The sequence below is a fragment of the Ylistrum balloti genome, unplaced genomic scaffold (genome assembly GCF_031769215.1).
Source record: "Ylistrum balloti isolate Yb309-2 unplaced genomic scaffold, AGI_CSIRO_Ybal_v1 Utg370138, whole genome shotgun sequence".
NCBI classification, from domain to species: Eukaryota; Metazoa; Mollusca; class Bivalvia; order Pectinida; family Pectinidae; genus Ylistrum; species Ylistrum balloti.
Genome location: NW_026782146.1, coordinates 549,824 through 573,288, shown reverse-complemented (window position 1 = coordinate 573,288; position 23,465 = coordinate 549,824). Strand labels below are relative to the sequence as shown.

At 36.9% G+C, this 23,465-nt stretch overlaps 1 protein-coding gene across 1 annotated transcript in view; it reads left to right on the top strand.

Moving 5' to 3' along the window:
- The window catches only part of LOC132550664 (uncharacterized), a 62,155-nt gene that overhangs the window by 28,639 nt on the left and 10,051 nt on the right, over nucleotides 1-23,465 (top strand). Inside the window, exons 10-19 of the mRNA XM_060214754.1 lie at nucleotides 1,392-1,497; nucleotides 6,691-6,855; nucleotides 7,468-7,612; nucleotides 10,082-10,195; nucleotides 11,082-11,133; nucleotides 13,428-13,571; nucleotides 15,840-15,956; nucleotides 18,197-18,313; nucleotides 18,615-18,842; nucleotides 19,384-19,467. Of these exons, the coding sequence (XP_060070737.1) occupies nucleotides 1,392-1,497; nucleotides 6,691-6,855; nucleotides 7,468-7,612; nucleotides 10,082-10,195; nucleotides 11,082-11,133; nucleotides 13,428-13,571; nucleotides 15,840-15,956; nucleotides 18,197-18,313; nucleotides 18,615-18,842; nucleotides 19,384-19,467 (1,272 nt within the window). The remainder of the gene's footprint in view (nucleotides 1-1,391; nucleotides 1,498-6,690; nucleotides 6,856-7,467; nucleotides 7,613-10,081; nucleotides 10,196-11,081; nucleotides 11,134-13,427; nucleotides 13,572-15,839; nucleotides 15,957-18,196; nucleotides 18,314-18,614; nucleotides 18,843-19,383; nucleotides 19,468-23,465) is intronic.

The window sequence follows — 23,465 nt, the reverse complement described above, 5'->3', positions numbered from 1 at the left end:
GTTTCTTGGTAACCTAGTGTCCTGTGTCTGTGGTTATACAATGTGTTTCTTGGTAACCTAGTGTCTAGTGTCTGTGGTTATACAATGTGTTTCTTCGTAACCTAGTGTCCTGTGTCTCAGGTTATACCTGATGTTTCTTGGTAACCTAGTGTCTAGTGTCTCAGGTTATACAATGTGTTTCTTGGTAACCTAGTGTCCTGTGTCTGTGGTTATACAATGTGTTTCTTGGTAACCTAGTGTCCTGTGTCTCAGGTTATACAATGTGTTTCTTGGTAACCTAGTGTCCTGTGTCTGTGGTTATACAATGTGTTTCTTGGTAACCTAGTGTCCTGTGTTTCAGGTTATACAATGTGTTTCTTGGTAACCTAGTGTCCTGTGTTTCAGGTTATACAATGTGTTTCTTGGTAACCTAGTGTCTAGTGTCTCAGGTTATACAATGTGTTTCTTGGTAACCTAGTGTCCTGTGTCTCAGGTTATACAATGTGTTTCTTGGTAACCTAGTGTCCTGTGTCTGTGGTTATACAATGTGTTTCTTGGTAACCTAGTGTCCTGTGTTTCAGGTTATACAATGTGTTTCTTGGTAACCTAGTGTCCTGTGTTTCAGGTTATACAATGTGTTTCTTGGTAACCTAGTGTCTAGTGTCTCAGGTTATACAATGTGTTTCTTGGTAACCTAGTGTCCTGTGTCTCAGGTGATACAAGTGTTTCTTGGTAATCTAGTGTCTAGTGTCTCAGGTTATACAATGTGTTTCTTGGTAACCTAGTGTCCTGTGTCTGGTTATACAATGTGTTTCTTGGTAACCTAGTGTCCTGTGTTTCAGGTTATACAATGTGTTTCTTGGTAACCTAGTGTCCTGTGTTTCAGGTTATACAAGTGTTTCTTGGTAATCTAGTGTCCTGTGTCTCAGGTTATACAATGCATTTCTTGGTAACCTAGTGTCTAGTGTCTCAGGTTATACAATGTGTTTCTTGGTAACCTAGTGTCTAGTGTCTCAGGTTATACAATGTGTTTCTTGGTAACCTAGTGTTTTGTGTCTCAGGTTATACCTGATGTTTATTGGTAACCTAGTGTCTAGTGTCTCAGGTTATACTTGATGTTTTTTGGTGACCTAGTGTCTTGTGTCTCAGGTTATACAATGTGTTCCTTGGTAACCTAGTGTCCTGTGTCTCAGTTTATACAATGTGTTTCTTGGTAACCTAGTGTCTAGTGTCTCAGGTTATACAATGTGTTTCTTGGTAACCTAGTGTCTTGTGTCTCAGGTTATACAATGTGTTTCTTGGTAACCTAGTGTCTAGTGTCTCAGGTTATACAATGTGTTTCTTGTTAACCTATTGTCTTGTGTCTCAGGTTATACCTGATGTTTTCTTATATTTAGTGTCATGTGTCTTAGGTTATGCCTTCCAGGCTGGAATGTGTTCTGATAACAGCCAGTCCATTGTAGAGGACCAGTTCAACTTCATCGTAGAAACTACAGCTGCACATGAACTTGGACACAGGCAAGTGAACATGTAGTAGCAAAAACTAATTATCTTTCTTTGAGTAAAATACTTTTGGGAAATAGAAACTACCTCTGATTTATCACTTCGTTACCCTGTTGTGACCACACATGGTATATGACCTAGTGGGATTTTAGTTGGATAACAATACTCATCATTACTTCACAGATTTATCTGCATAGTGATGTCACCAAGGTTAGAGAATAAAAATATTGCCAATTATGTCACTCTAATGGAATGTTTTCACTAAAAGCTAAGTTCTATGATAAACAGAATCTTAAATTTGTTCCCATGTCAGGAGATTGTTGAAAATTGTGAGCAGTCATTCATTTAGCATTGCCAGCAGCTTGGTAAATTTTTTAAAATAAAAATCTAAGTTTGTTTCGTCAACATATTTTAAATGGAAATCCTTAAAAAAATCTGCTATATCATCTCATGCAGTAAGTAGTGATGTCATCTGGTAGTAAAATTATCTGGTAGGTAGTGATGTTATCTGGTAGGTAGTGATATTATCTGGTAGGTAGTGATTTTATCTGGTAGGTAGTGATATATCTGGTAGGTAGTGATTTTATCTGGTAGTGATATTATCTGGTAGGTGGTGATATTATCTGGTAGGTAGTGATTTTATCTGGTAGGTAGTGATATATCTGATAGGTAGTGATTTTATCTGGTAGGTAGTGATATTATCTGGTAGGTAGTGATATTATCTGGTAGGTAGAGATATTATGTAGTGATATTATCTGGTAGTGATATTATCTGGTAGTGATATTATCTGGTAGGTAGTGATATTATCTGGTAGGTAGTGATATCTGGTAGTGATATTATCTGGTAGGTAGTGATATCTGGTAGGTAGTGATTTTATCTGGTAGTGATATTATCTAGTAGTGGGATTATCTGGTAGGTAGTGATATTATCTAGTAGTGATATTATCTGGTAGGTAGTGATATTATCTGGTAGTGATATTATCTGGTAGGTGGTGATTTTATCTGGTAGGTAGTGATTTTATCTGGTAGGTAGTGATATTATCTGGAAGTGATATTATCTAGTAGTGGGATTATCTGGTAGGTAGTGATATTGTCTGGGAGGTAGAGATATTATCTGGTAGGTAGTGATATTATCTGGTAGTGATATTATCTATTAGGTAGTGATATTATCTAGTAGTGATATTATCTGGTAGGTAGTGATATTATCTGGTAGTGATATTATCTGGTAGGTGGTGATTTTATCTGGTAGGTAGTGATTTTATCTGGTAGGTAGTGATATTATCTGGAAGTGATATTATCTAGTAGTGGGATTATCTGGTAGGTAGTGATATTATCTAGTAGTGGGATTATCTGGTAGGTAGGGATTTTATCTGGTAGGTAGTGATATTATCTGGTAGTGATATTATCTGGTAGTGATATTATCTAGTAGTGATATTATCTGGTAGGTGGTGATTTTATCTGGTAGGTAGTGATTTTATCTGGTAGGTAGTGATATTATCTGGAAGTGATATTATCTAGTAGTGGGATTATCTGGTAGGTAGTGATATTATCTAGTAGTGGGATTATCTGGTAGGTAGTGATTTTATCTGGTAGTGATATTATCTGGTAGGTGGTGATATTATCTGGTAGGTAGTGATATTATCTGGTAGGTAGTGATTTTATCTAGTAGTGATATTATCTGGTAGGTAGTGATATTATCTGGTAGTGATATTATCTGGTAGGTGGTGATATTATCTGGTAGGTAGTGATTTTATCTGGTAGGTAGTGATATATCTGGTAGTGATATTATCTGGTAGGTAGTGATATTATCTGGTAGGTAGTGATATTATCTGGTAGGTAGTGATATTATCTGGTAGGTAGTGATATTATCTGGTAGGTAGAGATATTATGTAGTGATATTATCTGGTAGGTAGTGATATTATCTGGTAGTGATATTATCTGGTAGGTAGTGATATCTGGTAGTGATATTATCTGGTAGGTAGTGATATTATCTGGTAGGTAGTGATATCTGGTAGTGATATTATCTGGTAGGTAGTGATATTATCTGGTAGGTAGTGATTTTTATCTGGTAGGTAGTGATATTATCTGGTAGGTAGTGATATTATCTGGTAGGTAGTGATTTTATCTGGTAGGTAGTGATACTATCTGGTAGTGATATTATCTAGTAGGTAGTGATTTTATCTGGTAGGTAGTGATATTATCTGGTAGGTAGTGATTTTATCTGGTAGGTAGAGATATTCTGTAGTGATATTATCTGGTAGGTAGTGATATTATCTGGTAGTGATATTATCTGGTAGGTAGTGATATCTGGTAGTGATATTATCTGGTAGGTAGTGATTTTTATCTGGTAGGTAGTGATATTATCTGGTAGGTAGTGATTTTTATCTGGTAGGTAGTGATATTATCTGGTAGGTAGTGATTTTATCTGGTAGGTAGTGATATTATCTAGTAGTGATATTATCTGGTAGGTAGTGATATTATCTGGTAGGTAGTGATACTATCTGGTAGGTAGTGATATTGTCTGGTAGGTAGTGATATTATATGGTAGTGATATTATCTGGTAGGTAGTGATTTTATCTGGTAGGTAGTGATTTTATCTGGTAGGTAGTGATATTATCTGGTAGGTAGTGATATTATCTAGTAGTGATATTATCTGGTAGGTAGTGATATTATCTGGTAGTGATATTATCTGGTAGGTAGTGATATTGTCTGGTAGGTAGTGATATTATATGGTAGTGATATTATCTGGTAGGTAGTGATATTGTCTGGTAGTGATATTATCTGGTAGGTAGTGATTTTATCTAGTAGGTAGTGATATTATCTGGTAGGTAGTGATATTATATGGTAGTGATATTATCTGGTAGGTAGTGATTTTATCTAGTAGGTAGTGATATTATCTGGTAGGTAGTGATATTATCTAGTAGTGATATTATCTGGTAGGTAGTGATACTATCTGGTAGTGGTATTATCCGGTAGGTAGTGATATTATCTGGTAGGTAGTGATATTATCTGGTAGGTAGTGATATTATCTGGTAGTGATATTATCTGGTAGTGATATTATCTGGTAGGTAGTGATATTATCTGGTAGGTAGTGATATTATCTAGTAGTGATATTATCTGGTAGGTAGTGATATTATCTGGTAGTGATATTATCTGGTAGTGATATTATCTGGTAGGTAGTGATATTATATGGTAGTGATATTATCTGGTAGGTAGTGATATTATCTAGTAGTGATATTATCTGGTAGGTAGTGATATTATCTGGTAGTGATATTATCTGGTAGTGATATTATCTAGTAGTGATATTATCTGGTAGGTAGTGATATTGTCTGGGAGGTAGTGATATTATATGGTAGTGATATTATTTGGTAGTGGTATTATCTGGTAGGTAGTGATTTTATCTGGTAGGTAGTGATATATCTGGTAGTGATATTATCTGGTAGGTAGTGATATTATCTGGTAGGTAGTGATATTATCTGGTAGGTAGTGATATTATCTGGTAGGTAGAGATATTATGTAGTGATATTATCTGGTAGGTAGTGATATTATCTGGTAGTGATATTATCTGGTAGGTAGTGATATCTGGTAGTGATATTATCTGGTAGGTAGTGATATTATCTGGTAGGTAGTGATATCTGGTAGTGATATTATCTGGTAGGTAGTGATATTATCTGGTAGGTAGTGATTTTTATCTGGTAGGTAGTGATATTATCTGGTAGGTAGTGATATTATCTGGTAGGTAGTGATTTTATCTGGTAGGTAGTGATACTATCTGGTAGTGATATTATCTAGTAGGTAGTGATTTTATCTGGTAGGTAGTGATATTATCTGGTAGGTAGTGATTTTATCTGGTAGGTAGAGATATTCTGTAGTGATATTATCTGGTAGGTAGTGATATTATCTGGTAGTGATATTATCTGGTAGGTAGTGATATCTGGTAGTGATATTATCTGGTAGGTAGTGATTTTTATCTGGTAGGTAGTGATATTATCTGGTAGGTAGTGATATTGTCTGGTAGGTAGTGATATTATATGGTAGTGATATTATCTGGTAGGTAGTGATTTTATCTAGTAGGTAGTGATATTATCTTGTAGGTAGTGATATTATCTAGTAGTGATATTATCTGGTAGGTAGTGATACTATCTGGTAGTGGTATTATCCGGTAGGTAGTGATATTATCTGGTAGGTAGTGATATTAGTTGGTAGGTAGTGATAATATCTGGTAAGGAAGTGATATTATCTGGTAGTGATATTATCTGGTAGTGATATTATCTGGTAGGTAGTGATATTATCTGGTAGGTAGTGATATTATCTAGTAGTGATATTATCTGGTAGGTAGTGATATTATCTGGTAGTGATATTATCTGGTAGTGATATTATCTGGTAGTGATATTATCTGGTAGGTAGTGATATTATATGGTAGTGATATTATCTGGTAGGTAGTGATATTATCTAGTAGTGATATTATCTGGTAGGTAGTGATATTATCTGGTAGTGATATTATCTGGTAGTGATATTATCTAGTAGTGATATTATCTGGTAGGTAGTGATATTGTCTGGGAGGTAGTGATATTATATGGTAGTGATATTATCTGGTAGTGGTATTATCTGGTAGGTAGTGATATTATCTGGTAGTGGTATTATCTGGTAGGTAGTGATATTATCTAGTAGTGATATTATCTGGTAGGTAGTGATATTATCTAGTAGTGATATTATCTGGTAGGTAGTGATATTATCTGGTAGTGATATTATCTGGTAGGTAGTGATATTATCTAGTAGTGATATTATCTGGTAGGTAGTGATATTATCTGGTAGTGATATTATCTGGTAGTGATATTATCTAGTAGTGATATTATCTGGTAGTGATATTATCTGGTAGGTAGTGATATTATCTGGTAGGTAGTGATATTGTCTAGTAGTGATATCATCTGGTAGGTAGTGATATTATCTAGTAGTGATATTATCTGGTAGGTAGTGATATTATCTGGTAGTGATATTATCTAGTAGTGATATTATCTGGTAGTGATATTATCTGGTAGGTAGTGATATTATCTGGTAGGTAGTGATATTGTCTAGTAGTGATATTATCTGGTAGGTAGTGATATTATCTGGTAGACAGAAATAAATAAAAAGTTCTCTCTGAAACATGCTTCATTAATAATACTTGTTAATTGTTGATGATTAATTAGCATTTTAACATTATTTACAGTTTAGGGGCAAAACATGATGGTGTGGACAATAACTGTCTAGCTAATAATGCATATGTCATGGCTGCATCAAGTTCTTCACAGACCGGTACTTCTGCTCGACATCCCTGGATATTCTCTAGCTGTTCTGTCATTGAAATAAATAACCTGCTGGATAACTTGGACAGGTAATCCAGAGAAAGAATTAGAATAACATGAAATTGTTATTTTATTGAAAGAAAGTGACTCACCCATGTATACTGTAAAATGACTGATTTTCAGTCTATGAATTCAAACATCTAAGGTTAAAGTAAGTAAAAGTATATTCATTGAGCTATATCTACCAATGAAATTCAGTTTCTATGAAATTACATTTTTTGGAAAAACCCCAAAAATTGAGCTCCTTAACTATAAATGGTTTTACACGGCCTCATCCCTTTGATTGGTAGTGGTCCTAAAAAAACCCAAAGTTCTTCACTTTACATCAATCAAGTCTTGTCTCCAGGGTAAAATCAGATATCACAATTCACCTGACAGTGGACAAAACTTCTTCCTCCTTCAGCTTGGTTGTTTCTCGGGAGTGGACAAACATTCCCATCCTCCCTTTTTTTAAAACCTGGATGCGACCTGATCTAGGGCGGGGCCGATGTTATTGAATTAGGCAATACGTTTGCTATGCTGTTTCTCAATTTCATCTTCCAAGGCAAAAAAATATCACTTGATGTTCTGTTTTGAAATATATTTTATAAAAAATGAGTTCAGGTGATATTTTGTGATCAAGTTATTAGACACTGTTTCAGCAATGGAAACAATTGTCTCCTCACCACCGACTCCTCGACCAATCCTGACGAGTTAAACCCTTACACTGTGACAGAGATCGGCCAATTGTTCAACGTTAATCTTCAGTGTGAGTTGGCTGTAGGTCAAGGATCGTACATTTGTTTGGTAAGAAATCTAATCACCCTGTCTATAGACATATCCCCTTCCTGTCTATTCTGTTGCCCTGTCTATTCTGTTCCTCTGTCTATTCTGTTCCCCTGTCTATTCAGTTCCCCTGTATATTCTGTTCCCCTGTCTATTCTGTTCCTCTGTCTGTTCTGTTCCTCTGTTTATTCTGTTCATCTGTCTATTCTATCGCCCTGTCTTTTCTGTTCCCGCTGTCTATTCCGTTGCCCTGTCTATTCTGTACCTCTGTCTATTCTGTTCCCCTGTCTATTCTGTTCCCCCATGTCTATTCTGTTCCCCTTGTCTATTCTGTTCCCCCTGTCTATTCTATTCCTCTGTCTATTCTGTTCCCCTGTCTATTCTGTTGCCCTGTCTATTCTGTTGCCCTTTCTATTCTGTTGCCCTGTCTATTCTGTTCCCCCTGTCTATTCTATTCCCCCTGTCTGTTCTGTTTCCCCTGTCTATTCTGTTTGCCATCTATTTTGTTCCCCCTGTCTATTCTATTCCTCTGTCTATTCTGTTCCCCTTTCTATTCTGTTCCCCCTGTCTATTCTGTTCCCCTGTCTATTCTGTTCCCCTAGTCTATTCTATTCCCCCTGTCTGTTCTGACCCCCCTGTCTATTCTGTTCCCCCTGTCTATTCTATTTCTCCTGTCTGTTCTGTTTCCCCTGTTTATTCTGTTTGCCATCTATTTTGTTCCCCTGTCTATTCTGTTTTCCTGTCTATAATGGTATCTTGCCTATATAGACCTGTCCCCTCTTAAAAGACCATAAATACATAGACCCTTGTCTATATATATCATATCTGTGTGTTAAGAAAACCTCTCTATAGAGATCACCTGTCTGTTGAGTTCGACTCCCTATAGAGACCTCCTGACTATTAAGGTCCCATGTCTATAGAGACCTCCTGTCTGTTGAAGTCCCGTTTCTTCAATGACCATCTGTTTATTAAGGTCCCCTGTCTGTAGAGACCACTTGTCTATTGAGGTCCTTGTCAATAGAGACCACTTGTCTATTGAGGTCCCTGTCAATAGAGACCACTTGTCTATTCAGGCCCCTGTCTGTTGAGACAAACTGTTTATGATAACTAATCATCTGTAAAAATCAATTTAGAATGAAAGTCCCATATATGGGGCCAACTTAACTGCAAATTTCTCCTAGCAATAAAAACACCTGTCTATAAAGGCCTCAGTCTACTGAATCCACCTCTCTACAAATCTATGGAGACCACCTGTCTATTAAGGTCCCCTGTCTAGAGAGACCACCTGTTTATCAATCTAGAGACCGCCTGTCTATTAAGGTCTCCTGTCTATAAATATATAGAGACCACCTGTCTATTAAGGGCCTCTGTCTAGAGAGTCCACCTGTTTATTAATCTTGAGACCTTCTGTCTAGTAAGGTCTTCTTTCTATAAATAAATAGAGACCACCTATCTATTAATGTCCCCTGTCTATAAATTTATAGAGACGACCTGTCTATTAAGGTCTCCTTTCTATAAATAAATAGAGACCACCTGTCTATTAATGTCCCCAATCTATAAATCTATAGAGACCACCTGTCTATTAATTTCCCTGTCTATAAATCTATCGAGACCACCTGTCTATTAATGTCCCTTGTCTTTAAATCTATAAATAAATAGAGACCACCTGTCTATTAATTTCCCTGTCTATAAATCTATCGAGAGATCACCTGTCTATTAAGGTCTCCTGTTTATAAATCTGTAGAGACCACCTATCTATTAAGGTCTCCTGTCTATAAATAAATAGAGACCACCTGTCTATTAATTTCCCTGTCTATAAATCTATCGAGACCACCTGTCTATTAATGTCCCTTGTCTTTAAATCTATAGAGATCACCTGTCTATTAAGGTCTCCTGTTTATAAATCTGTAGAGACCACCTATCTATTAAGGTCTCCTGTCTATAAATAAATAGAGACCACCTGTCTATTAATGTCCCCTGTCTATAAATCTATAGAGACCACCTGTCTATTAATTTCCCTGTCTATAAATCTATAGAGATCACCTGTCTATTAATGTCCCCTGTCTATAAATCTATAGAGACCACCTGTCTATTAAGGTCTCCTATCTATTAATTTATAGAGATATTTGTCTATTAATGTCCCCTGTCTATAAATCTATAGAGACCACCTATTTATCAATATAGAGACCACCTGTCCATTAAGTTCCTCTGTCTAGAGAGACGACCTTCCTATGTAGTATTTGTATATGTGGATATCCTGTCTACAGTGACTTACACCACTGTTCTAATAATTCTATAGATATATTCCTTGTTTAAATTTTCCTTAAAGACGATTCATTGGCAGTGTTTTTGATAAATTTGACTTTTATTTTAATTTACATATGATTTATTGCATGATTTCCTTAGGTACATTTGTTTCATGGTGTTGAAGAACATGTTTGACTGTTGTTGTCTATCAATCTAATATACATTTTGTTATTTCTTCCTCAGCAATTTTACACAGATTTTGAGACAATCTGTACCGGATTATGGTGTAAAACTTTATCATCCTCCTCGTGTACACTAATCTTACCAGCTGATGGAACAACATGTAATACAGCAAAGGTGAGAGTCATTATCACATGGAATACAAGTGACACCTGTATGTCTAGGTAGAAATAACCCAGGTGACACCTGTATGTCTAGGTAGAAATAACCCAGGTGACATCTGTATGTCTAGGTAGAAATAACCCAGGTGACATCTGTATGTCTAGGTAGAAATAACCCAGGTGACACCTGTATGTCTAGGTAGAAATAACCCAGGTGACATCTGTATGTCTAGGTAGAAATAACCCAGGTGACACCTGTATGTCTAGGTAGAAATAACCCAGGTGACACCTGTATGTCTGGGTAGAAATAACCCAGGTGACATCTGTATGACTAGGTAGAAATAACCCAGGTGACATCTGTATGTCTAGGTAGAAATAACCCAGGTGACACCTGTATGTCTGGGTAGAAATAACCCAGGTGACACCTGTATGTCTGGGTAGAAATAACCCAGGTGACATCTGTATGTCTAGGTAGAAATAACCCAGGTGACACCTGTATGTCTGGGTAGAAATAACCCAGGTGACATCTGTATGACTAGGTAGAAATAACCCAGGTGACACCTGTATGTCTTGGTAGAAATAACCCAGGTGACATCTGTATGTCTAGGTAGAAATAACCCAGGTGACACCTGTATGTCTAGGTAGAAATAACCCAGGTGACATCTGTATGACTAGGTAGAAATAACCCAGGTGACACCTGTATGTCTGGGTAGAAATAACCCAGGTGACATCTGTATGACTAGGTAGAAATAACCCAGGTGACATCTGTATGTTGTGGTAAAAATATCCTGTAAGCTGTATGTTTGTTGGTGGAATCATGCTCACGGATCTTCCTAATGTGACAGATATGAAAAACAGAAATGATCAAATCTAAAATTGTTTATGTATTTTGTATATTTCAGTGGTGTCAACAGGGAAACTGTGTGGCTTCAAACAGTGCACCTACACCACCTAGTATGTATCATCACTCTCAACACCCATCATTAACCATCACAATAACCCTGTACCACCAAGTATTTATATATATCATTAACCTTCACAATAACCCTGTACCATCAAGTATTTATATATATCATTAACCTTCACAATAACCCTGTACCACCAAGTATTTATATATATCATTAACCTTCACAATAACCCTGTACCACCAAGTATTTATATATATCATTAACCCCCACAATAACCCTGTACTTTTATGCCAACCTGTCAATCTATTTGATATAAAATCTATCATTGATATGTGTTATTGCAAGTGTATACAACTGTAGGTTGCTGTATACTATATTTATATATATACTAAACAAAAAAAGAAAGGTAACACTACTTTATTCTGTGATTAATTAATTAATCCCTTCATAAATCCTTACCAATCATGTACGAATAAAGTAATTGATCAATTCTGATAAAACTGCAATCATGGTTCATTATAAAACCTTGCGTTCAGTTGATTTTATTCGACTGTAAAGGACGTTGGGGTCAATTTCAAAGGTAACACCATTAGTAACGGGTATGGCCACCGTTTGTTAAGTAACCAGCATTGCAGCGTCGTCGCATGGAACTCGTAAACCGGTGGATAATTTGAGGAGAGATGTTGTTCCATTCAGCGATCAAGGCTTGGGCCAGCTACTGCAAGTTTGACGGCTGATTTTGTCGTTTTCTCACGTGTCTCCCAAGAACATCCCAGACACGCTCAATCTGTGACAAATCAGGTGATTTAGATGGCCAATCTAACACCTTTATGTTATTCTGCTGCAAGAAATTTCTGCTGACGCGACTGGTGTGCGCTATTGCGTTATCCTGTTGAAAAATGGCGCCAACGGCATGGTGTCTTAAGAATGGGAGAACCACTGGTCTTAAAATTTCGTCCCGATATCGAATGCCAGTTAAATTGCCATTTAACACAACAAGCCTGGTACGAGTCCCCCCACAAATACCACCCAAACCATTACACTTCCGCCGCCAAAGCGGTCCCGTTCTGCGACGCAGCAGTTCGCAAAACGCTCCCCTCGTCGCCTCCACACTCTACGCCTTCCGTCACCGTGTTGCAGACAAAACCTGGAATCATCTAAAAACAGAAAATTGTTCCATTGTCGTAAGGCCCAACGACGGTGAACACAGGTCCAGTTATGCCGATTAATATGGTGACGTCGCAACAAATTGGGTCCAGTGTAGGGACGCCGTGCTTTCAATTGGTAGGCCCTCAACCTGTTGCGGACTGTTTGGGGAGACACACGATGCCCAGACAATGTCCTTGTAGTCTCTACTGCGGTTACGAATTGATTGTGCAAGTGTATCAATCGTATACGACGGTCATCCCTGGCTGTCGTTTTACGGGGTCGGCCGCTTCGGGGACGATCGGATGTTGACTCAGTTTGGTTTAAACGACTTACCAACCGGCAAATTGTCTTAACACTGCAACCAACATGCCGTGCAACTCGATGGCGAGACTCCCCAGCCTGCATCATGCCTACAGCCCTTTCTCTCTGTACTTGTGACAGCCGGGGCATAATGATAAAGTTGATAGATAGCAAGATTCGGTGATTTCTAAGTCCTAAGGATCTGAGGAACAGTTGTCAGTTTGAATGTTCATGAAATTCAAGCGAAGATACAAGTTAGTCGCAGAAAACCTCGTGCAGCTCTTTCACTAATACAGACTTTCACGCTTGAATGATTTTGGTAACCCCCCTGGATTTTGTAATGTTAAACATTACCATTTTCTAATATTGCACAAACGTCACTTTGTTTTCACTCATTTACAGGTATTCGCCAAGGAAGCATGTTAACCTTTCTTTTTTTGTTGAGTATATATATGGTGACTCCCAATTTCTTGTTGATTTTTTGTATGTACATGTCTATATATATGTCTATGGGGACTCCCAATTTCTTGTTGATTTTTTGTATGTACATGTCTATATATATGTCTATGGTGACTCCCAATTTCTCGTTGATTTTTTGTATGTACATGTCTATATATATATCTATGATGACTCCCAATTTCTTGTTGATTTTTTGTATGTACATGTCTATATATATATATATCTATGGTGACTCCCAATTTCTTGTTGATTTTTTGTATGAACATGTCTATATATATGTCTATGGTGAATCCCAATTTCTTGTTGATTTTTTTGTAGGTACGTGTCTATATATATATCTATGGTGACTCCCAATTTCTTGTTGATTTTTTGTATGTACATGTCTATATATATATCTATGATGATTCCCAATTTCTTGTTGATTTTTTGTAGGTACATGTCTATATGGTGACTCCAAAGGTGTTGTGTACAACACTTTAACTTGTCAGGATATGGCAAAACTTTCACCCTGGGGCTGTTATTCCTACAACTCCAGCTGTTGTGACACATGTCAGTCTTTATACACCGGACAGAATGGTACAGTATATCAAATAATACAGTGACATGTGTCAGTCTTTATACACCGGACAGAATGGTACAGTATATCAAATAATAGAGTGACATGTGTCAGTCTTTATACACCGGACAGAATGGTACAGTATATCAAATAATAGAGTGACATGTGTCAGTCTTTATACACCAGACAGAATGGTACAGTATATCAAATAATAGAGTGACATTTGTCAGTCTTTATACACCGGACAGAGTGGTACACTATATCAAATAATAGAGTGACATGTGTCAGTCTTTATACACCGGAAAGAATGGTACAGTATATCAAATAATACAGTGACATGTGTCAGTCTTTATACACTGGACAGAATGGTACAGTATATCAAATAATAGAGTGACATGTGTCAGTCTTTATACACCAGACAGAGTTGTACAGTATATCAAATAATACAGTGACATGTGTCAGTCTTTATACACCAGACAGAGTGGTACAGTATATCAAATAATACAGTGACATTTGTCAGTCTTTATACACCGGACAGAGTGGTACACTATATCAAATAATAGAGTGACATGTGTCAGTCTTTATACACCGGACAGAATGGTATTCAAATCTATCAAATGTGATGACTTTATATTACATCAAATGATTTTGAAAAAGACAGACATAATACTTTCACTTTTACATCAATGCTTTGATGAAATCTGACTGATACAAAATAACCTATATGAAAAATTTAAAAAAAAGTAATCACACAGAGGTAAGAGCCATGAGAAATTCAAAGCAAATTCAAATGTGATTAAGGATCATCCATGGTGAAGTCACTGTTCTTGGAACTTTCTGAAATATTCTTGAAAATAACTTAACAAAAACCTCTAAACATTTCTCCTTGGCTCAAAAGACTCACTGAAGGAGGCAATTAATGAACTGTACAGCATTTGCAGAAATTTCTGGATTTAGAATTAATGTCGGGAAAACACAAATACTGTAGATAGGCAGCAGAAAATAGAGTCAACTTATTTATTTTCCTGAGTGCAATTTGCGGTGGTGCAATACTGCAATACAAATTTTACTCTCGCAGGTATTGAATTTGATGTGGATTTGCACTTAGTCATCAAATCTAACTTTGATAAAAAAACTGTAAAGCTAAAATCTGTTGTAAGCCCTGGAAAAGAAAGATTATTACTTTGATAGGAAAAGTATATAAAACCAAATCACTGATTATATCATATAGCTCTTCCAAATTCAAATAGAAATTTTCTTCAAAATCTAAAAGCAGAATTATTTGACTTTCTATGGAACAGTGAAGTAAGCAAAATCATATGATAATGATATGATAATTAAACGTTTTCTGGAGGGTGGTTGGAAAAGAATCTTTTATGGAAGTATGTATGTGGATAAAAGGACTATATAGAACAACTAGTAAATGGTTATTTTTAAAAAAAAAAAACTTTTATTCATTTAAACAAATTGTCTAACCAATGTTCACAAGCCTTGTGTTTTTGTTCTGAAATGATGTCACCAGTTTCTGACCAATGATCACAAGCCTTTGTTTTTGTTCTGAAATGATGTCACCAGTTTCTGACCAATGATCACAAGCCTTTTGTTTTTTGTTCTGAAATGATGTCACCAGTTTCTGACCAATGATCACAAGCCTTTGTTTTTGTTCTGAAATGATGTCACCAGTTTCTGACCAATGATCACAAGCCTTGTGTTTTTGTTCTGAAATGATGTCACCAGTTTCTGACCAATGATCACAAGCCTTTTGTTTTTTGTTCTGAAATGATGTCACCAGTTTCTGACCAATGATCACAAGCCTTTGTTTTTGTTCTGAAATGATGTCACCAGTTTCTGACCAATGATCACAAGCCTTGTGTTTTTGTTCCGAAATGATGTCACCAGTTTCTGACCAATGAAAATGATGGATTATATTATTTACAATGTTTACAATTTAAACCTACATGTAGCAAACATATAACTTAGAATTTCACTTTTAAATCAGCTTCTTACTTTACAAAGTAATTATACAGTCAATTAAAAGAAGCATAGATTTTCTCCGTAAATGTCTTTCTGGAGACTGTAAACATATGTTGTTAGCTCTAGTGATTTTCCTGTTTTGGAATGATGGCACAATATTTTTTTAAACTGAAGAAATAATTTTTCAAACAGCATTGGTAAAGTTTTGGCCTCTTGCAGTAAACTGACAAATACCTACTGTTACTAGGTATAATCTGTACCTAGCCAGAATGTTACATTTTACAAAAAATGTTTCTATGTCTTTGTTTGTCCAGGTTGTGAATATGGAGATAAAACAAACTGTACACAAGTATCGGCCAATCAGTGCTATGCTGGAACAAATGCTGATATCTGCTGCAGGAAATGTCAGAGTTTCAATACAGGAATTCAAGGTAGGTTTTCCTTTACAGCAAACCGGTGTCGCTTCAGGGCCTTTCTAGAATATTTTGTCTTATACAACAGAATATGAAATACATTAAATCCTGTAATTGTTATGTAATAATGAAATATTTAAATTCCAACATATCTTACCATATTTTCAGATCAAGAAATCCTGTCTTGGACAGTTTTTAATTTACATCTTCTTTTTAATCTCACGTGAATATTAACCTCTGGATACAAACTGGAGCCATATTTTGATTAATTAATTAACACAATGCATCATATACAGGAATGCATTTTTGTATTTAGCTTAATATGAATAGGTATAAACGGTTTCAATATTATATTATTAGATTTTACATGTTTGATAAGTTAGACATGTTTGGTCTGACTACCTTGATCATTCATCATTTTATGGAACACTCATCCTTGTTAGAAAAGGTATATAAACCCTTTCTGTATCTAGATACGGAATCAGATTTCAGATACATACCAGAGTACACCCCTTGTACATATCACATGTCTGTTTGTCCCTCTGTCCGTCTGTCCATCCGTCACAATTTTGTCTGGAGCATATCACTAAAACTTGAGGCGGTATCAACATGAAATTACATCTATTAGGGAGGTAGATCTCGTGAAGAAGTGCAGTGTACAAGAGCCATAACTCTCGTTTGCATAATTAGCCGTCTTTAGAAGTAATGTTTATTCAGGGAGCATCCGTCAGTTCTGTATTTTCTCTTCTTACCATATATCAAATTACTGAGTCATTTACAGATTTGTCTGGATAGCTAGTGTGATTTAAAGTTTACAACAAGTTTTCTGGCTAACTCATAATAAAAACAGTTACTGTGTAATTGTTCATTTATGTTGGAAGTTTATTTTTGTGGATGCTCTCCAATCAGTAAATTCATCAGTCCATGAATTGAGTAACCATTATAATGAGAAATAATCAGCATGAACCAACCAGGATAGAAAATCAAGGATACAACTGACTCTCTAATGTACATCAGCCACTCAGTTTAATCATTTTCTGCAACAAAACAAACAGGGACAGCATTTTTTTAAAGAAATATAAGTCATGACAATTTCAAGTCCTCTAGCTACCATTGTGAATGTAACATTTCTAGGTAGTAACACCCTGCTTCCACAATCTATGACATTTACATCTAGTAGTTAGTTTTCACGTTGATGCTGACACTTGACAGATAAACTGTATCTAACTTTAACTTATTTACTGAATCGCTATTCACTCGTCTTTTGTACAATCTTCGATGATTTTAGGTTTGCCACATAGTTTAATTTATTGTTAATCACGTTTTCGTATAGGAATATGACATAACACACTTGGATTAAGCAAGTTTTACATGGCAGATGTCGTTGATGAAGCAGAAAATGTTAACTCTTCCTGTACACCTGGATTAGTTCTCTGTGTAGATCTTTTGTTAGTTCATTTAGTGGCTGGTGTCATTAATGAAGCAAAAATATTTAATCTTCAAGAACACCTGGAATAGTTAAATTTGTAAATCCTTTGTTAGTTAATTTTTGTCCTCGTTTCATTGAACTGTATTTAAATTAAAATGCTGTTCTATAAAATATAGAAACACAGTGTAGCTATGATATTGCTTGCTTTAAAAAGTATGCACATAAATAATATTGAAATTACAGCTAGCTTGAAATTCATGTGTAATTTGTTATCGTCAATTTGATGCCTGTGTTGAGGTTTGATTTGATGGAGGTTGACCTCTGTGATATCATCATAACCTATCAATCAACAGCTTTGCTCATTAGTTAAAATGTTTTTCGTCCTCATAAAACTTAATAGGCAATTGCTTCGCTGTGCATTCTAATCTTAAATGGCCTGAATAGCTTTTGAAACTTTCTCTGGGACATGATTTCTCCACCAACGATCTCAGGAAATTCTGCTGGGATTTCCAACTATCCATCTAGGACTTTGAAGTTTTCTCCAGGAATTTTTCATCAAGAATTCAATGCTGGCATTTACAATTTCCATTATTTTACATAGGATATGATTTACGGAAGCACTCAAAGGATTCATCAATGTTTTCATCGCATCCAGGGAAAATTCCAAATGTGCTTCATCAATTATAGGAACTGGATTTTGTTTTCCTAAGCTTTTAAAAATTATTTAACACATTAAGTATTACAACAATAAGACTTCAACAATCTACAAAGTTTATCTCATGGCACCAACGATGTTTACTTGTACCACAGAAACTTTTCGTTTGTTTAGGTTGTGAATATGGTGATCGAACGAATTGTACAGGAGTGACAGGCAGTCAGTGTTATGTTGGAGACAACTCAAACATTTGCTGTCAAACATGTCTCACCTTCTACACAGCCATTCCAGGTCTGTCAACTTTTAAAAGATACAAAGCGCCATGTGACCTCATTATTCCACCAGACACATGCACTCTTAACTGTTTTGCACAAAACCCATTTTACAACATCATTCTAATCAATATGTACAAAAGATTCTTAATTTAAAACATCATTTGTAAAAAAGACTTTGCAAAATAATTCTTCTTTATTCAAAACATCTTCTTTAAACATCAAAAAATCTTGACTGTGGATGGACAGAGACAAGCTGTTTGTAGTCAGGGTTGACAGTGTGGCAAGTTGTAACGCTGAGATGCATTAACATTTTTCAGGCTGTTTGTATGGCGACAAAGCCCTTGGTTGTCAACAAGGAATGTGTCGTTTTTATAACCAAGCAGATTTAGATAGCTGTTGTTTAACTTGTTATAATGGAACCTTACCATCAACACCAGGGCTCACAACAACATCAAAACCCGTAACAACACCAGTGCCCACCACCCAGGAAACAACAGTGGAGGCACTGCCAACAACAACCACCACCAGCACGACAGAAACACCAGGTATGGAGGTCATAGTGCCAGAACAAGGTCTTGTTGTCATAGCTACCAACACTGAATCCTTGCATCATTTCTGTGTTTTTACAATAACTCACTTCCATTGTAGAATGTCTTCTTTGTTTTTACCATAACTTACCTCCATGGTAGTGTCTTCTTTGTTTTTACCATACCTTACCTCCATGGTAGTGTGTTTCCTTTGTTTTTATAATAACTTACCTCCATGGTAGTGTGTCTTCTTTGTTTTTACCATAACTTACCTCCATGGTAGTGTGTCTTCTTTGTTTTTACAATAACTCACCTCCAAAGTAGTGTGACTTATTTTTGATGGTGTGTCTTGTTTGCATGCAGTTGGTAGAAGTTTTACATACAACTGTTCAGAATTTGTTCACCATTTTTTCCTGAACATGAACAGTTTGTTATAGAGGATGAACAATTTGTTCTAGAGAATGAACTTTGTTCTAGAGGATGAACACAGATGTTTTTCTTGAATGATAACAGGTTGCTCTAGAGGAAGAAAGATGAAATATTTGACTCTCATTTGCAGACCTAACAACAATTGTTAGTTCTTCATCTGACACAACCGTACCTATCAACAGCACCACCAGCTCTGGTAGAGAAAATCCTCAAGGTGAGCTCCCACTCACCATTACAATTTTTGGCATCATCAGCTTCGCTTTGTCAGTAAAAGTATTCTTTGTGCAGCAGTGTACCTGTGTTGTTTTGTCTGTAACAGTGTACCTGTGTTGTTTTGTCTGTAACAATGTACCTGTGTTGTTTGGTCTGTATCAGTGTACCTGTGTTGTTTTGTCTGTAACAGTGTACCTGTGTTGTTTTGTCTGTAACAATGTACCTGTGTTGTTTGGTCTGTAACAGTGTATCTGTGTTGTTTTGTCTCTAACAGTGTACCTGTGTTGTTTTGTCTGTAACAGTGTTCCTGTGTTGTTTTGTCTGTAAAAGTGTACCTGTGTTGTTTTGTCTGTAGGAGTGTACCTGTGTTGTTTTGTCTGTAGGAGTGTACCTGTGTTGTTTTGTCTGTAACAGTGTATCTGTGTTGTTTTGTCTGTAGGAGTGTACCTGTGTTGTTTTGTCTGTAGCAGTGTACCTGTGCTGTTTTGTCTGTAGGAGTGTACCTGTGTTGTTTTGTCTGTAGGAGTGTACCTGTGTTGTTTGGTCTGTATCAGTGTACCTGTGCTGTTTTGTCTCTAGGAGTGTACGTGTGTTGTTTTGTCTGTAGGAGTGTACCTGTGTTGTTTTGTCTCTAACAGTGTACCTGTGTTGTTTTGTCTGTAGGAGTGTACCTGTGTTGTTTTGTCTGTAACAGTGTATCTGTTGTTTTGTCTGTAACAGTGTACCTGTGTTGTTTTGTCGGTAGGAGTGTACCAGTGTTGTTTTGTCTGTAACAATGTATCTGTGTTGTTTTGTCTGTAACAATGTATCTGTGTTGTTTTGTCTGTAACAGTGTACCTGTGTTGTTTTGTCTGTAGGATTGTACCTGTGTTGTTTTGTCTGTAACAGTGTATCTGTGTTGTTTTGTCTGTAGGAGTGTACCTGTGTTGTTTTGTCTGTAACAGTGTATCTGTGTTGTTTTGTCTGTAGGAGTGTACCTGTGTTGTTTTGTCTCTAACAGTGTACCTGTGTTGTTTGGTCTGTATCAGTGTATCTGTGTTGTTTTGTCTGTAACAGTGTACCTGTGTTGTTTTGTCTGTAACAGTGTTCCTGTGTTGTTTTGTCTGTAAAAGTGTACCTGTGTTGTTTTGTCTGTAACAGTGTATCTGTGTTGTTTTGTCTGTAACAGTGTACCTGTGTTGTTTTGTCTGTAGGAGTGTACCAGTGTTGTTTTGTCTGTAACAATGTATCTGTGTTGTTTTGTCTGTAACAATGTATCTGTGTTGTTTTGTCAGTAACAGTGTACCTGTGTTGTTTTTTCTGTAGGATTGTACCTGTGTTGTTTTGTCTGTAGGTGTGTACCTGTGTTGTTTTGTCTGTAGGAGTGTACCTGTGTTGTTTTGTCTGTAACAGTGTATCTGTGTTGTTTTGTCTGTAGGAGTGTACCTGTGTTCTTTTGTCTGTAGCAGTGTACCTGTGCTGTTTTGTCTGTAGGAGTGTACCTGTGTTGTTTTGTCTGTAGGAGTGTACCTGTGTTGTTTGGTCTGTATCAGTGTACCTGTGCTGTTTTGTCTCTAGGAGTGTACGTGTGTTGTTTTGTCTCTAACAGTGTACCTGTGTTGTTTTGTCTGTAGGAGTGTACCTGTGTTGTTTTGTCTCTAACAGTGTACCTGTGCTGTTTTGTCTGTAACAGTGTACCTGTGTTGTTTTGTTTGTAGGAGTGTACCTGTGTTGTTTTGTCTCTAACAGTGTACCTGTGTTGTTTTGTCTGTAGGAGTGTACCTGTGCTGTTTTGTCTCTAGGAGTGTACCTGTGTTGTTTTGTCTCTAACAGTGTACCTGTGTTGTTTTGTCTGTAGGAGTGTACCTGTGTTGTTTTGTCTCTAACAGTGTACCTGTGCTGTTTTGTCTGTAACAGTGTACCTGTGTTGTTTTGTTTGTAGGAGTGTACCTGTGTTGTTTTGTCTGTAACAGTGTACCTGTGTTGTTTTGTCTGTAGGAGTGTACCTGTGTTGTTTTGTCTGTAACAGTGTATCTGTGTTGTTTTGTCTGTAGGAGTGTACCTGTGTTGTTTTGTCTCTAACAGTGTACCTGTGTTGTTTGGTCTGTATCAGTGTATCTGTGTTGTTTTGTCTGTAACAGTGTACCTGTGTTGTTTTGTCTGTAACAGTGTACCTGTGTTGTTTGGTCTGTATCAGTGTATCTGTGTTGTTTTGTCTGTAACAGTGTACCTGTGTTGTTTTGTCTGTAACAGTGTTCCTGTGTTGTTTTGTCTGTAAAAGTGTACCTGTGTTGTTTTGTCTGTAACAGTGTATCTGTGTTGTTTTGTCTGTAACAGTGTACCTGTGTTGTTTTGTCTGTAGGATTGTACCTGTGTTGTTTTGTCTGTAGGAGTGTACCTGTGTTGTTTTGTCTGTAGGAGTGTACCTGTGTTGTTTTGTCTGTAACAGTGTATCTGTGTTGTTTTGTCTGTAGGAGTGTACCTGTGTTGTTTTGTCTGTAGCAGTGTACCTGTGTTGTTTTGTCTCTAGGAGTGTACCTGTGTTGTTTTGTCTGTAGGAGTGTACCTGTGTTGTTTTGTCTCTAACAGTGTACCTGTGCTGTTTTGTCTGTAACAGTGTACCTGTGTTGTTTTGTCTCTAACAGTGTACCTGTGCTGTTTTGTCTGTAACAGTGTACCTGTGTTGTTTTGTCTGTAACAGTGTACCTGTGCTGTTTTGTCTGTAGGAGTGTACCTGTGTTGTTTTGTTTGTAGGAGTGTACCTGTGTTCTTTTGTCTCTAACAGTGTACCTGTGCTGTTTTGTCTGTAACAGTGTACCTGTGTTGTTTTGTCTGTAACAGTGTACCTGTGTTGTTTTGTCTGTAACAGTGTACCTGTGTTGTTTTGTCTGTAGCAGTGTACCTGTGCTGTTTTGTCTGTAGGAGTGTACCTGTGTTGTTTTGTTTGTAGGAGTGTACCTGTGTTCTTTTGTCTGTAGCAGTGTACCTGTGCTGTTTTGTCTGTAGGAGTGTACCTGTGTTGTTTGGTCTGTATCAGTGTACCTGTGCTGTTTTGTCTCTGGGAGTGTACCTGTGTTGTTTTGTCTGTAACAGTGTACCTGTGCTGTTTTGTCTGTAACAGTGTACCTGTGTTGTTTTGTCTGTAGGAGTGTACCTGTGTTGTTTTGTTTGTAGGAGTGTACCTGTGTTCTTTTGTCTCTAACAGTGTACCTGTGCTGTTTTGTCTGTAGGAGTGTACCTGTGTTGTTTGGTCTGTATCAGTGTACCTGTGCTGTTTTGTCTGTAACAGTGTACCTGTGCTGTTTTGTCTGTAGGAGTGTACCTGTGTTGTTTTGTCTGTAGGAGTGTACCTGTGTTGTTTGGTCTGTATCAGTGTACCTGTGCTGTTTTGTCTCTGGGAGTGTACCTGTGTTGTTTTGTCTGTAGGAGTGTACCTGTGCTGTTTTGTCTGTAACATTGTAGCGGTGTTGTTTTGTCTGTAACAGTGTACCTGTGTTGTTTTGTCTGTAGGAGTGTACCTGTGTTGTTTTGTTTGTAGGAGTGTACCTGTGTTCTTTTGTCTCTAACAGTGTACCTGTGCTGTTTTGTCTGTAGGAGTGTACCTGTGTTGTTTGGTCTGTATCAGTGTACCTGTGCTGTTTTGTCTGTAACAGTGTACCTGTGTTCTTTTGTCTGTAGCAGTGTACCTGTGCTGTTTTGTCTGTAGGAGTGTACCTGTGTTGTTTTGTCTGTAGGAGTGTACCTGTGTTGTTTGGTCTGTATCAGTGTACCTGTGCTGTTTTGTCTCTAGGAGTGTACCTGTGTTGTTTTGTCTGTAGGAGTGTACCTGTGTTGTTTTGTCTCTAACAGTGTACCTGTGTTGTTTTGTCTGTAGGAGTGTACCTGTGTTGTTTTGTCTCTAACAGTGTACCTGTGCTGTTTTGTCTGTAACAGTGTACCTGTGTTGTTTTGTCTCTAACAGTGTACCTGTGCTGTTTTGTCTGTAACAGTGTACCTGTGTTGTTTTGTCTGTAACAGTGT